General features: G+C 36.7%; 2 protein-coding genes across 2 annotated transcripts; both read left to right on the top strand.

Annotated features, from left to right (window-relative positions):
- Positions 1 to 4,668: 4,668 nt before the first annotated feature.
- On the top strand, positions 4,669 to 5,787 carry LOC138885817 (uncharacterized). The gene has a single exon (XM_070166801.1). The coding sequence runs from the start codon at positions 4,669 to 4,671 to the stop codon at positions 5,785 to 5,787; it is 1,119 nt and encodes a 372-aa protein (XP_070022902.1).
- A 126-nt stretch (positions 5,788 to 5,913) lies between these two features.
- LOC138885816 (uncharacterized) lies at positions 5,914 to 6,501 on the top strand. The gene is made up of 2 exons (XM_070166800.1): positions 5,914 to 6,073; positions 6,170 to 6,501. Exons 1-2 carry the CDS (start codon positions 5,914 to 5,916, stop codon positions 6,499 to 6,501), a joined length of 492 nt encoding a protein of 163 aa, XP_070022901.1.
- Positions 6,502 to 12,249: the final 5,748 nt, after the last annotated feature.

The following is a 12,249-nucleotide window of genomic DNA, read 5'->3' as shown; positions in this document are numbered from 1 at the left end:
GCAAGATAAGTTAGAAATGTATCAATCATTTTTCACATATCAAACATGCGAATGTAAAATGCCTGTAAATGTCTAGATCCACCAGAAAGATAAACCAAAGCTTAACCTTATTTACCATGTTTTTAAGGCATTAACTGGGCAGATTACAAAAAAAATAGTTGAAGAAGGCAAATTAATGGAATATGAAAGTCTACTAAAAAAATTTAGTTTCTTTGTACAAAATATGAACCAAGTTTAAGTTTTTTTTTGGTTAAACTGCAAAATTTTATTTAACCAAGTAACTCAATATGTACAAGATGACTCTCCTGGTCTATAGAGTCATTCATCAATTACAATTAGAACCGCTATTTCACGATGTATTCACTAATTTCACTTGAACTATACTCACTAATTTCACTTGAGCTTACAGGGTAACTATTTAACTGTTCTAACTCTTTCTTCCACTTGTGTATTTTCTGCCCTTTCATATGCAGTTATAGTATGATCTCTCTGATGAGCTGTTTGCTTTCCAGTTTCTGATTGGTAAACCTGCATCTATTTCTTTCTGCCCAGATATGGTAGATTGTTGCTGCAAATAAGAATCCAGGGTACTTGCCTTTGGTCTGCAATTGTTAACTTTCCTGGAGTGCCATGTCACCTCCCCATCCTAGTTGCCAATTGATCTTATTATCTCTGCCCATCTTGTTAGGATCCACCACATGTTGTTTGAATATGGACAGGAGAAGAATAGATGTTGAAGATCTTCAATAGAATCAGTCTCACATAGCACAGTTTTGAGCAACCTGCACCCTCCATCTCTTTAGTCTGTCTAGTGTGGATAGTCATTTTTGGGCAGCTAATCATAATATGAATTGGTACTGAGGTAGTAAGCCTCTAGCCAACATAAGACTTTTCCATGAGACCTCTTCATACTGAGGCATAAGAGATCTGTAAGCTTTTTTATGCTAAATCTGCCTTTGTCAACCATTCCTTCTAACATTGTGATAGGATCTTCTGCTTCAGCTAGCCATTGCCTTGCTTCACAAATCTTTATAACTAGCCAGCTAGCTTGTTGTGGTGTCTTCATTTGCATTAGATCTTGCGCCTTGATGTAGATACCATGTATCCATTGTATTCATAATCTGTCCTCTTTCAATGCTACTGCTCATAGTAGTTTGCACAAAGCAGCTTTATTCCACTTGAAGATGTCAATAATGTTAAGTTTCCCAGCAGATCTAGGCAGGCATAATTTATCCCATGTCACAAGGGCTTTCCTGGAGTGATCATGTAGATAAGTTTAAGTTTTTCTCATCTGCATTCATATAGATAAGTAATTTTTTCCTTAGTAATTCATACTTTAGATTTCTCATTATGTTTTTGTTTCCTAAAAAGTTCGTCTTTATTTCTTATTGTGACAGTGTTTGTGGCTGCACCTTTTGAAGTTGAATTTTTGAGGGGCTAGGTATGGATGAGAAACATATAACTGGATGAACCCTAATATGCAATTTTTGTCCCTATATATGTATGAACTTGATTTTTTTGTTACATACTTAATACAATAGAGGAGCATAGTGGAAATCAAATATAAATTTGGGTGGAAATGTACACCACTATATAGTTACAGGATCGCTTCGACGGAGCTACATGGAAGTTTTAAAGAGATACGTGTCATGTCAAGTCAATAGTCCTATCAAGCAAGTCTAAAACCTGAGCCCCACAAGACCCTTAACGCCCGCTTTGGCTACAATGGGTCTTCTAATAACTAATTTGTAACACTCCTTAAATCTGTAAAAGTTTCAAGACATGCTAAATATAGAATTTAAATTTATTTTTTTGAAAATCTTAAATTATACTTCTATTACGGATTTAAACCCTTGTGATTGAGTTTTGAGTTACTTTTATATTTATAAATAATTGTATATACAATTAGGAAAATATTAATAATTTTAATATTATTAATTATTAAAGGTGGGTATCATTAATTATTAGTTAAGTTAAAAAAAAGGGGGGGGGGGAGAAAAGCCTGAAGCCCATAAAATGGGCTGTTGGAAAATAAAACTTCAAGCCTTAAGAAAATAGAACAAAGTTCTGTCATCCACGAAAAAGGTTAGAAGGCAAAAGCCTTAGACAAAAACCAGAACTAACTCACGAAACAGAGAGCCACGAAACATAGGCTGCTTACTCATGCAGGCAACAGAAGATCTAGGTTTCTTTATAAATCACTAATTCATGAACTCGGGTATGTAAAATTCCCTATTGTCAATTACCCTACAGTTGTAATAGGTAGGAATTGAATAGTTAATTTCCTTCTTTCTCTATATCAACAATAAATTTCATGTTTAGGTATGAAACTTTAAAATTAATTAAAATGACTGGTTGTTGTAGAATCAATTATTTGACGGGTATAAATTGGACTAGGGCTTACGTATTGGCTCGAGGAGTTTTGAGGTGAGTTGATATAATTTGTCCACCCTTTCTTAAAGACTTCAGTTGTCTTTGCATTTGAATTACAATTAAATTGAAGTTTCAGGGGACTTTGTATTTTTCTTCTTTTTTTTCCCTGTAATTTAATGGTACTTGTAGAACACCAGAAAGACTCCCAATTATATTGTAGTGGGAAATAAACAACATGAGGTCCTTAAACTTTACTAGATAAATTAGAGAAAGCAAAATGTTCTGAGCTTTCTAGGCGTTTAAATTATTTTCTTTTGGAACTAGGCATATTTGAAATTTTATAATCTAGAATCCAAATACAGGTATAAATACTCATCAATTTTTTGTGTTCAGAAGTTGCAGTAATGAACTATTGATTTTGTGAGTGTTTGGTGAAGAGTTATATCTTTTTTTCCATCTTTATTCTAATTTTGTAGTGATATTGCATGAAGGAAATTTTTCATTAAAGTAGTTTAACTCACAAAAGCACGCATACAAAGTGTTTGACGAATTGCTTAAAAGAGTTTATATGTACTTGATTGGGGCGAGTAAGTACCTATTAGTTTAGAATTATTTTCAAAGTTTAGATGATTATTTTGACATATGTGCATAAATTCTCAGATTTTTTTTGTTATTCTCATATGCCATTTTCATGTTGAAAATTCATGAAGAAGCAAGAACCTTTAGAAATAATTTTGAATGTTCATTTCATTCTTATGTCATACCTTACCTTTAAGGATTCCAGAATAAGTTTGTTTGAAAGATTTAGACTTGAAAAGTCACAAGAAGAAGTTTTAGAAAGAAAAGATTTTTGGGAATATCCTTTATTCTGAGAAGGGGTCATCGTCCAGGTCGAGTGTCCTGACCAAGGCGTTGACTACTTGAAACTACTTGTGCCAAAATGGGGAGCACATGAGCTGAGGGTCTCGTTGCTGAGAATTTACTTAGTCATGCTAAGGTATGATACATGAGCGCTGAGAACCATGAAGCAAGTGGCACCTCGTGGATTGGGCCTATTCGATCAGGTTGAAATCGAACTCGTGCCAATCACACGGTGACTAAGACAAAAATAGGTCAGGATAGTTGGAACTCCCAAAGTATAAAGTGATGTATATTTTTTGGAAAGAAAAAGAAAAGAATTTCTTTTAGAATATTCATAAATTACTATTATACAATTATTTTAGAATTATTCTTATAAGCTTTATGTTTTACATGCATTTAGAACCTTTGCTCGTAATATATATGTTATCAAAGTTTTGTCCCCTGTCATTGAGACTCACTGAGTACAATGGATGGTACTGACATTCTCTTTTTGGGAACCTATGTTGGTCTACGGTACAATGTAAGAACCGGTTTTGTAGGCGAGCAAGCTACGGGTTAGGACTTCCCTCACTTCCAGTACTAGTGGTGAGCTCCGCTTTTGTTCGTGGAGTATTTCTTAGAGTCATCTTTATTTAGCTATTTTTTTGTTTACTTAGAGAACTAGCTAGAAAATCTCATGTTCTAAGCAGTGCATCAGTTTATCAGTAGAGACTTCATAAACACAGTCGGTGGGTTAATATTCAGATATTTTGGATAATAACTTAGCAGTATTTCAGTAGTTACTATGAATAAGTTTGGAGTTAATTTATTTTAAATATTTAAATTAATCAAAAGTATTTGGTTAAAGTATTTCCTTGTTACATATAAAGTTTGAAGTTATAATAGATTTGATAAGCACAGATGGTTCGCTCGGTCATGTTTAGTGATCGGGTGCCGGTCACGGCTTGTTCTGAAAATGAGTCGTGACAAACTTGGTATCAGAGCCTCAGGTTTATTGAGTCATAAGGGTCTATGAAGCCGTGTTAGTAGAGTCTTGTTTATGGGTATGAAGCGCACCATACTTATAAATAGGAGGCTACAAGCATTTAAGAAAAGTCTTATTTTTTTTATACTTTAGATCGTGCAGTAAGTCCTACCTCTAAGAAATTTTCTAATGTATTTGTTTCTCCAAAACTCGCAGAAATGGCTCGTACTCGCAACTCTGACACCGTCACTCGGGATGTTTCTCAAGAAACTATTGCTACTATTGTGGCTCAAGGTAGAACTAAAAAGGCTTCAACTAATAAAAGGAGCAGTGAATCCACATAGGGGGTCCAAGTACCCCGAGTTGAACAAGAAGGAGGGGTGGAGCATGATGATCCAGTACCTCAGGATCCAGTATCGCCCCCAACAGCAGCTCCGACTTTGACAGCTATATCTCCAGAGGTGGGTCAGATGTTTAATGATGTCAACAGTGCTATGGAGATGTTTAAATACTTCATGGCCAATCAGAACGAGAGAAGAGATGAGATTCCACCTCAATCAAATAGACAGAACAATTTTGAGTCCTCAAAAGTGAATGAATTTTTGAAGTTCAGTCCTCCATTGTTACATGGTTTTATAGCTGATGAAAATCCAATGTTGTGGCTGGAGGGTGTCAAGAAAGCCCTCCGAGCGATGAAAGCATTTGATGATGAAGCTGTGGAGCTAGTTGCTTACCAGCTTAGAGATGTGACTGGCACTTGGATTGAGATGTGGGAAAAGGAAAGAGATGAAGATGATGATCCACCTACTTGGGAAGAATTTGAAGAGGCCTTCATGGCTAACTTTATCCGGGAAAAGGATAGTGAAGCTAAGGCTATAGAGTTCGAACAACTCAAGCAAGGGAATAAAAGTGTGCAAGAGTACTACATGGAATTCATAAGGTTAGCTAAGCATGCTCCTCACATGGTTAAGATAGAAAAGGCAAAGATTCATAAGTTTGTTGGCGGTTTGGCTTACCACATTAAGGATACGACATCAGTTGCAGTGGTAGGAATGATAGCTTTCTCCTCTATTGTGGGATTCGCCAAGTACTTAGAAAAAGACAGGCAACAAAGAAGAGAAGAAAAAAAGCATAACAAGAAAGCTCGGACAACGGGCAAGTTTAATGGTATATCCAGCAGAGGGGGAAGGGGTCCCTCCAATAAGGAGTCATTAGCACCAGCTCAGTCCAGTCGTCACTCAGGTGGTGGGTCTTCCTTCATACGTACTCATAGTTATGGAAACCATTCTCGCCAGGATCAAAATTTTAGGACATCATCCTCACATAGCCAGAGTCATGCTGAGAAATATTCACACCAACAAGGTTTTTGTGGAACATGTAAGCGGCAACATTCAGGTCAATGCAAGCTCAGGTTTCATGGTTGCTATCATTGTGGAGACATTGGTCATATAAAGGGCAACTGCCCAAAGTTGCGACATAATTTCAGTAGTGGATCAACTCGTCCTCCTAGTTCCTCCGCTAATGCAGTTGCACCACCTCAGGCTCGTGGTTCTCATAATCAGACTGGGCATGGGAAGGCGGAGGTGTAGATCGAGTTACTCAAAGAGGAAGGACAACCCCGTTTGTCTGCTACACTTGATCGTCAGAGTGTAGAGGCATCTGCAGAAGTTATTACAGGTATACTTTTAGTTTGCTCACATAATGCTTATGCCATAATGGATCCAGGTTCAACGTTTTCATATGTGACTCCATACTTTGCAATTAACCTTGGGCTAGAACCTGAACAACTTAATGAGCCATTCCTAGTATCTACTCCAGTTGGCGAGTCAGTAAAAGTCAGAAGAGTCTATAGAGGTTGTATAGTTTCAGTCCAAGGTTGCAACACCAAGGCCGATCTCATAGAATTAGAAATGGTGGATTTCGATGTGATCATGAGTATGGATTGATTGTCTTCCTGCTATGCCATGTTAGATTGTCATGTCAAGATAGTCAGGTTCCAATTTCCAAATGAAAAAGTCTTAGAGTGGAAGAGTAGTTCAACATTGCTTGTAGGTAAGTTTATTTCTTACCTTAAGGCACAACGAATGATCGGTAAGGGGCGTCTTGCCTATTTGGCTCACATCATTAATACAGAATTAGAACCACCAACTCTTCAGTCTGTGCCTGTTATTAGAGAATTTTCAGAAGTTTTTCCAGATGACCTTCCCGGACATCCTCCTGAAAGAATCATAGACTTTGACATTGATCTCATGCCAGGCACTCAGCCCATATATATACCTCCTTATAGGATGGCTCCGGCATAACTTAATGAGTTGAGAGAACATTTGAAAGACCTTATTGACAAGGGCTTCATCAGGCCGAGTGTTTCACTGTGGGGTGTCCCCGTCCTGTTTGTCAAGAAGAAAGATGGGTCTCTCAGAATATGCCTCGACTATCGGCAGTTGAATAAAGTTACCATTAAGAAAAAGTACCCACTTCCAAGAATTGATGATTTATTTGATCAACTTCAGGGTGCAAAGTACTTTTCAAAGATAAACTTGAGGTCAGGGTACCATCAGTTGAGAATCAGAGAAGAAGATATATCTAAAACAGCCTTTAGAACTCGCTACGGGCACTATGAATTTCTAGTGATGTCCTTTGGGTTGACAAATGCTCCAGCTGCACTCATGGACCTCATGAACAAAGTTTTCAAGCCATTCCTTGATACCTTTATTATCGTATTCATAGACAATATTTTGGTATACTCTAAGAGCAAGGATGAGCATGCAGACCACCCTAGGATAGCCTTGCAGACCTTGAAGGAGAATGAGCTTTATGCCAAATTCTCAAAATGTGAGTTCTGGTTGCAGTCAGTGGCATTCTTAGGCCACGTAGTATCTAGTGAAGGCATAAAAGTAGACCCTCACAAGACAGAAGCAGTCAAAAACTAGCCAAGGCTGACAACGCCAACTGAAATCAAGGGTTTCTTGGGGTTAGCTGGCTACTATAGAATGTTTGTAGAGGGATTTTCCTCACTTGCAGCTCCATTTACTAAGTTGACCCAGAAAGCAGTTAAGTTCTAGTGGTTAGATGTTTGTGAGCAGAGTTTTCAAGAGTTAAAGAAGAGGTTGACCACTGCACCTGTGTTAACCTTGCCGACAGGTTCGGGTGGGTTCACAATGTATTGTGATACCTCTAGAGTGGGTCTTGGTTGTGTTCTTATTCAAGATGTAAAAGTTATTGCTTATGCTTCCAGGCAGTTAAAGAATCATGAAAAAAACTACCACACTCACGAATTGGAACTTGCAGCAGTGGTGCTTGCATTAAAGATATGGTGACACTACCTTTATGGCGAGCATTCTAAAGTGTTTACAGATCACAAAAGCCTCCAGTACATTTTCAAGCAAAAAGAATTAAATTTGAGTCAGAGAAGGTGGCTCGAGCTATTGAAAGATTATGACATCAATATTTTTTATCACCCGGGCAAAGCTAATATGGTAGCAGATGCACTTAGTAGGAAGTCAATGGCTGTCTTGGCCCATCTTGCAGTGCAAAGGCAAACTTTGGGTCGAGAAATTCAAAAACTGGCAAATGATGGAATTAGACTGGATGAGACCGAAGAAGGAGGTATAGCTACTTATGCCTTAGCGCAATCCTCTTTAGTTGCGCATGTTAAGGCTAAGCAAGATGAAGATGCGTACTTAGTGAAGTTAAAGAAAGAGTTAGAAACAAAGAAATCATTACTTTCACTCTAGGAAGTGACAGAGTTTTGAAGTTGAATAATCGGTTATGTGTGCCTGATGTAGATGGTCTTAGGAAGGCCATAATGGAAGAAGCTCGTAGTTCGAGGTACTCTATCCACCTAGGTGCTACCAAAATGTATCTGGATTTGAAAGAGTTGTATTGGTGGAAAGGCATGAAGAAGTAAGTAGTTGATCATGTGGCTAAATGTTTGAATTGCCAGCAAGTCAAAGCCGAGCATCAGAGGCCTAGTGGCCTAGCTCAAGATATAGAGATACCACAGTGGAAATGAGAGATGATTAATATGGATTTCGTAGTAGGTCTACCTTGCACATACCATAAGCATGATTCAATTTGGGTTATTGTAGACCGACTAACAAAGTCCGCGCATTTCCTACCGGTAAAGACGACAGATTCCGCAGAGTAGTATGCACAGTTGTACATCAAAGAAATAGTCCGATTGCATAGTACTCTAGTTTCAATCATATCTGACAGAGGCCCTCAGTTCACAGTGCATTTTTGGCAGGTATTTCAGAAAAGATTAGGTACCGAGGTCAATTTGAGCACCGCTTTCCATCCACAGACAGGCAGAAAGGGTCATTCAGACTCTCGAAGATATGTTGCGAGCTTGTGTTATAGATTTTGGAGGTAATTGGGATGATCACTTGCCGCTTATAGAATTTGCTTACAATAACAGCTATCAGGCTAGCATTGGTATGGCTCCTTATGAAGCGTTGTATGGGCGAAGATGTAGGTGTACAGTGGGTTGGTTTGAACCAGTAGAGGTGACGTTGATTGGTCCAGAGTTTATTTGTGAGGCTTTAGAAAAAGTTCAGCTAATCAGAGAAAGATTAAAAGCGGCTCAGGGTCGTCAAAAGTCCTATTCTGATAAGAGGCATCATGACTTAGAGTTCATGGTTGGTGACAAGGTGTTTTTGAAGGTTTCACCAATGAAAAGAGTTATAAGGTTTGGTAAGAAGGGAAAACTTAGTCCTAGATTTATTGGACCTTATGAGATTATAGAAAAGAAGGGAAACGTGGCATATGAGCTAGCGTTGCCTATTGAGTTGTCCTTTGTTCATCCTGTCTTTCATGTGCATATGCTTAGAAAGTACATTCATGATGAGTCACATATAATACCTACCGATACCATAGAAATTAAAGAAGTCTTGACTTATGAAGAGGTACCTATAGAAATTCTCGATAGGCAAGTAAGAAAGTTGAGAACAAAGGATATAGCATCGATAAAAGTTTTGTGGAGTAATCATGATTCAAAAGAGGCTACGTGGGAGGTCGAGGAAGATATGAGAAAGAAATATCCATATTTATTTGAGTAACAAGGTATGTGAAACTAGGTTTGGCTTGACATTTATATTTCATTTATTAAATACAAGTTAGCAAGTGTTTATGTCCTTCCTAGATACTTAGTTGTTGTAGTAATTTAGTTTATGCCAAAGTATATTTAATTCATTAAATTGATTTACTTGTGCTAAAGTATTGTGCTTTAGATTCTTTTCGGTTATTGTGGTACCTCCTTTTTGGAGTGTGAGTAATTAATTTATGAGCTGTGTATGGTACCTATGAATGGCCTGTTATGGTATATTTGGTTGTTGGTGGTGTAGTTATGGTATTTGTGACAGGGATATTTTTTTTGGATAGTCCAATTTACAAGGAAAACTCTGCCGAAAATTTTAAAAATTTAGGGAGTTAGCCAAAATTTTGAGTCCCTTGGAAGAGTGAGTAGTTCTAAGAAAACTTAAGAGGTTCAAGGACCTAAGGAATGATTGTTAGCTTAAGAATAAGGCTCTAGCAACATTCGAGGACGAATGTTTTTAAGGATGGAAGATTGTAACATTCCTCAAATCTATAAAAGTTTCAAGACACGCTAAATATAGAATTAATTTTTTTATATATTAAATTATTTATAAATAATTGAATATATAATTAGGGTAATATTAATAATTTTAATATTATTAATTATTAAAGGTGGGTATCATTAATTATTAGTTAAGTTAAAAAAAAGGGGGGGGGGGAGCCTAAAGCCCATAAAACGGGATGTTGAAAAACAAAACTTCAAGTCTTAAGAAAACAGAACAAAGTTCTGTCATCTACAAAAAAGGTTAGAAGGCAAAAGCCTTAGACAAAAACCAGAACTAACTCACGAAACATAGGCTGCTTACTCATGCAGGCAACAGAAGATCTAGGGTTCTTTATAAATCACTAATTCATGAACTCGGGTATGTAAAATTTCCTATTGTCAATTACCCTACAGTTGTAATATGTAGGAATTGAATAGTTAATTTCCTTCTTTCTCTATATCAACAATAAATTTCATGTTTAGGTATGAAACTTTAAAATTAATTAAAATGCACTGGTTGTTGTAGAATCTATTATTTGACGGGTATAAATTGGACTAGGGCCTACGTATTGGCTCGAGGAGTTTTGAGGTGAGTTGATATAATTTGTCCACTCTTTCTTAAAGACTTCAGTTGTCTTTGCATTTGAATTACAATTAAATTGAAGTTTCAGGGGACTTTGTATTTTTCTTTTTCTTTTTTCCTGTAATTTAATGGTACTTGTAGAACACCAAAAAGACTCCCAATTACATTGTAGTGGGAAATAAACAACATGAGATCCTTAACTTTACTAGACAGATTAGAGAAAGCAAAATGTTCTGAGCTTTCTAGGCATTTAAATTATTTTCTTTTGGAACTAGGCATATCTGAAATTTTATGATCTAGAATCCAAATACAGGTATAAATACTCGTCAAATTTTTCGTGTTCAGAAGTTGCAGTAATGAACTATTAATTTTGTGAGTGTTTGGTGAAGAGCTATATCTTTCTTTCCATATTTGTTCCAAATTTATAGTGATATTGCCTGAAGGAAATTTTCCATTAAAGTAGTTTAACTCACAAAAGCACGCATACAAGGTGTTTGATGAATTGCTTAAAAGAGTTTATATGTACTTAATTGGGGCGAGTAAGTACCTATTAGCTTAGAATTATTTTCTAGCTAAAGTTTAGATGATTATTTTGACATATGTGCATAAATTTTCAGATTTTGTTTTTGTGTTATTCTCATATGCCATTTTCATGTTGAAAATTAATGAAGAAGCAAGAACCTTTAGAAATAATTTTTAATGTTCATTTCATTCTTATGCCATACCTTACCTTTAAGGATTCCAGAATAAGTCTGTTTGAAAGATTTAGACTTGAAAAGTCACAAGAAGAAGTTTTAGAAAGATTTTTTTTTTGTGAGTATCCTTTATTCTGAGAAGGGGTCATCGTCCAGGCCGAGGGTCCTGACCAAGGCGTTGACTTCCTGAAACTACTTGTGCCAAAGTAGGGAACACACGAGCCGAGGGTCTCGTTGCTGAGAATTTACTTAGCCATGCTAAGGTATGATACATGAGCGCTGAGAACCATGAAGCGAGTGGCACCTCGTGGATTGAGCCTATTCGATTAGGTTGGGATCGAACTCGTGCCGATCACACGGTGACTAAAACAGAAATAGGTCAGGATAGTTGGAACTCCCAAAGTATAAAGTGATGTATATTTTTTTGGAAAGAAAAAGAAAAGAATTTCTTTTAGAATATTCATAAACTGCTATTATGCAATTATTTTAGAATTATTTTTATAAGCTTTATGTTTTACATGCATTTAGAACCTTTGCTCGTAATATATATGTTATTAAAGTTTTGTCCCCTGTCGTTGAGACTCACTGAGTACAATGGATGGTACTGACGTTCTCTTTTTGGGAACCTACGTTGGTCTGCGGTATAACGTATGAACCGATTTTGCAGCGAGCAGGCTACGGGTTATGACTTCCCTCACTTCCAGTACTATTATTGAGCTCCGCTTTTGTTCGTGGAGTATTTCTTAGAGTCATATTTATTTAGCTATTTCTTTGTTTACTTAGAGAACTGGCCAGAAAATCTCATGTCCTAAGCAGTGCGTCAGTTTATCAGTAGAGGCTTCATAGACACAGTCGGTGGGTTAAGATTAAGGTGTTTTTGGATAATAACTTAGCAATATTTCAGTAGTTACTACGAATAAAGTTTTGGAGTTGATTTATTTTAAATATTTAAATTAATCAAAAGTATTTGTTTAAAGTATTACCTTATTGCATATAAAGTTTGAAGTTATAATAGATTTGATAAGCACAGATGGTTCGCTCAATCATGTTTAGTGATCGGGTGTCAGTCACGACTTGTACAGAAAATGGGTCGTGACATTATTATATTTTAGCAAATAAATACATGAGGGATCAGGTGTAATACTAAGATTGCAGCTATTAAAACATCCAACTATAACTTTTCTTTCCTTCTTTC

This window comes from Nicotiana sylvestris, chromosome 2 (assembly GCF_000393655.2).
Source record: "Nicotiana sylvestris chromosome 2, ASM39365v2, whole genome shotgun sequence".
In the NCBI taxonomy this organism is placed as follows: Eukaryota; Viridiplantae; Streptophyta; class Magnoliopsida; order Solanales; family Solanaceae; genus Nicotiana; species Nicotiana sylvestris.
Note: the sequence above shows the minus strand (reverse complement) of the source record. Positions and strands in the feature narration are given on the sequence as shown.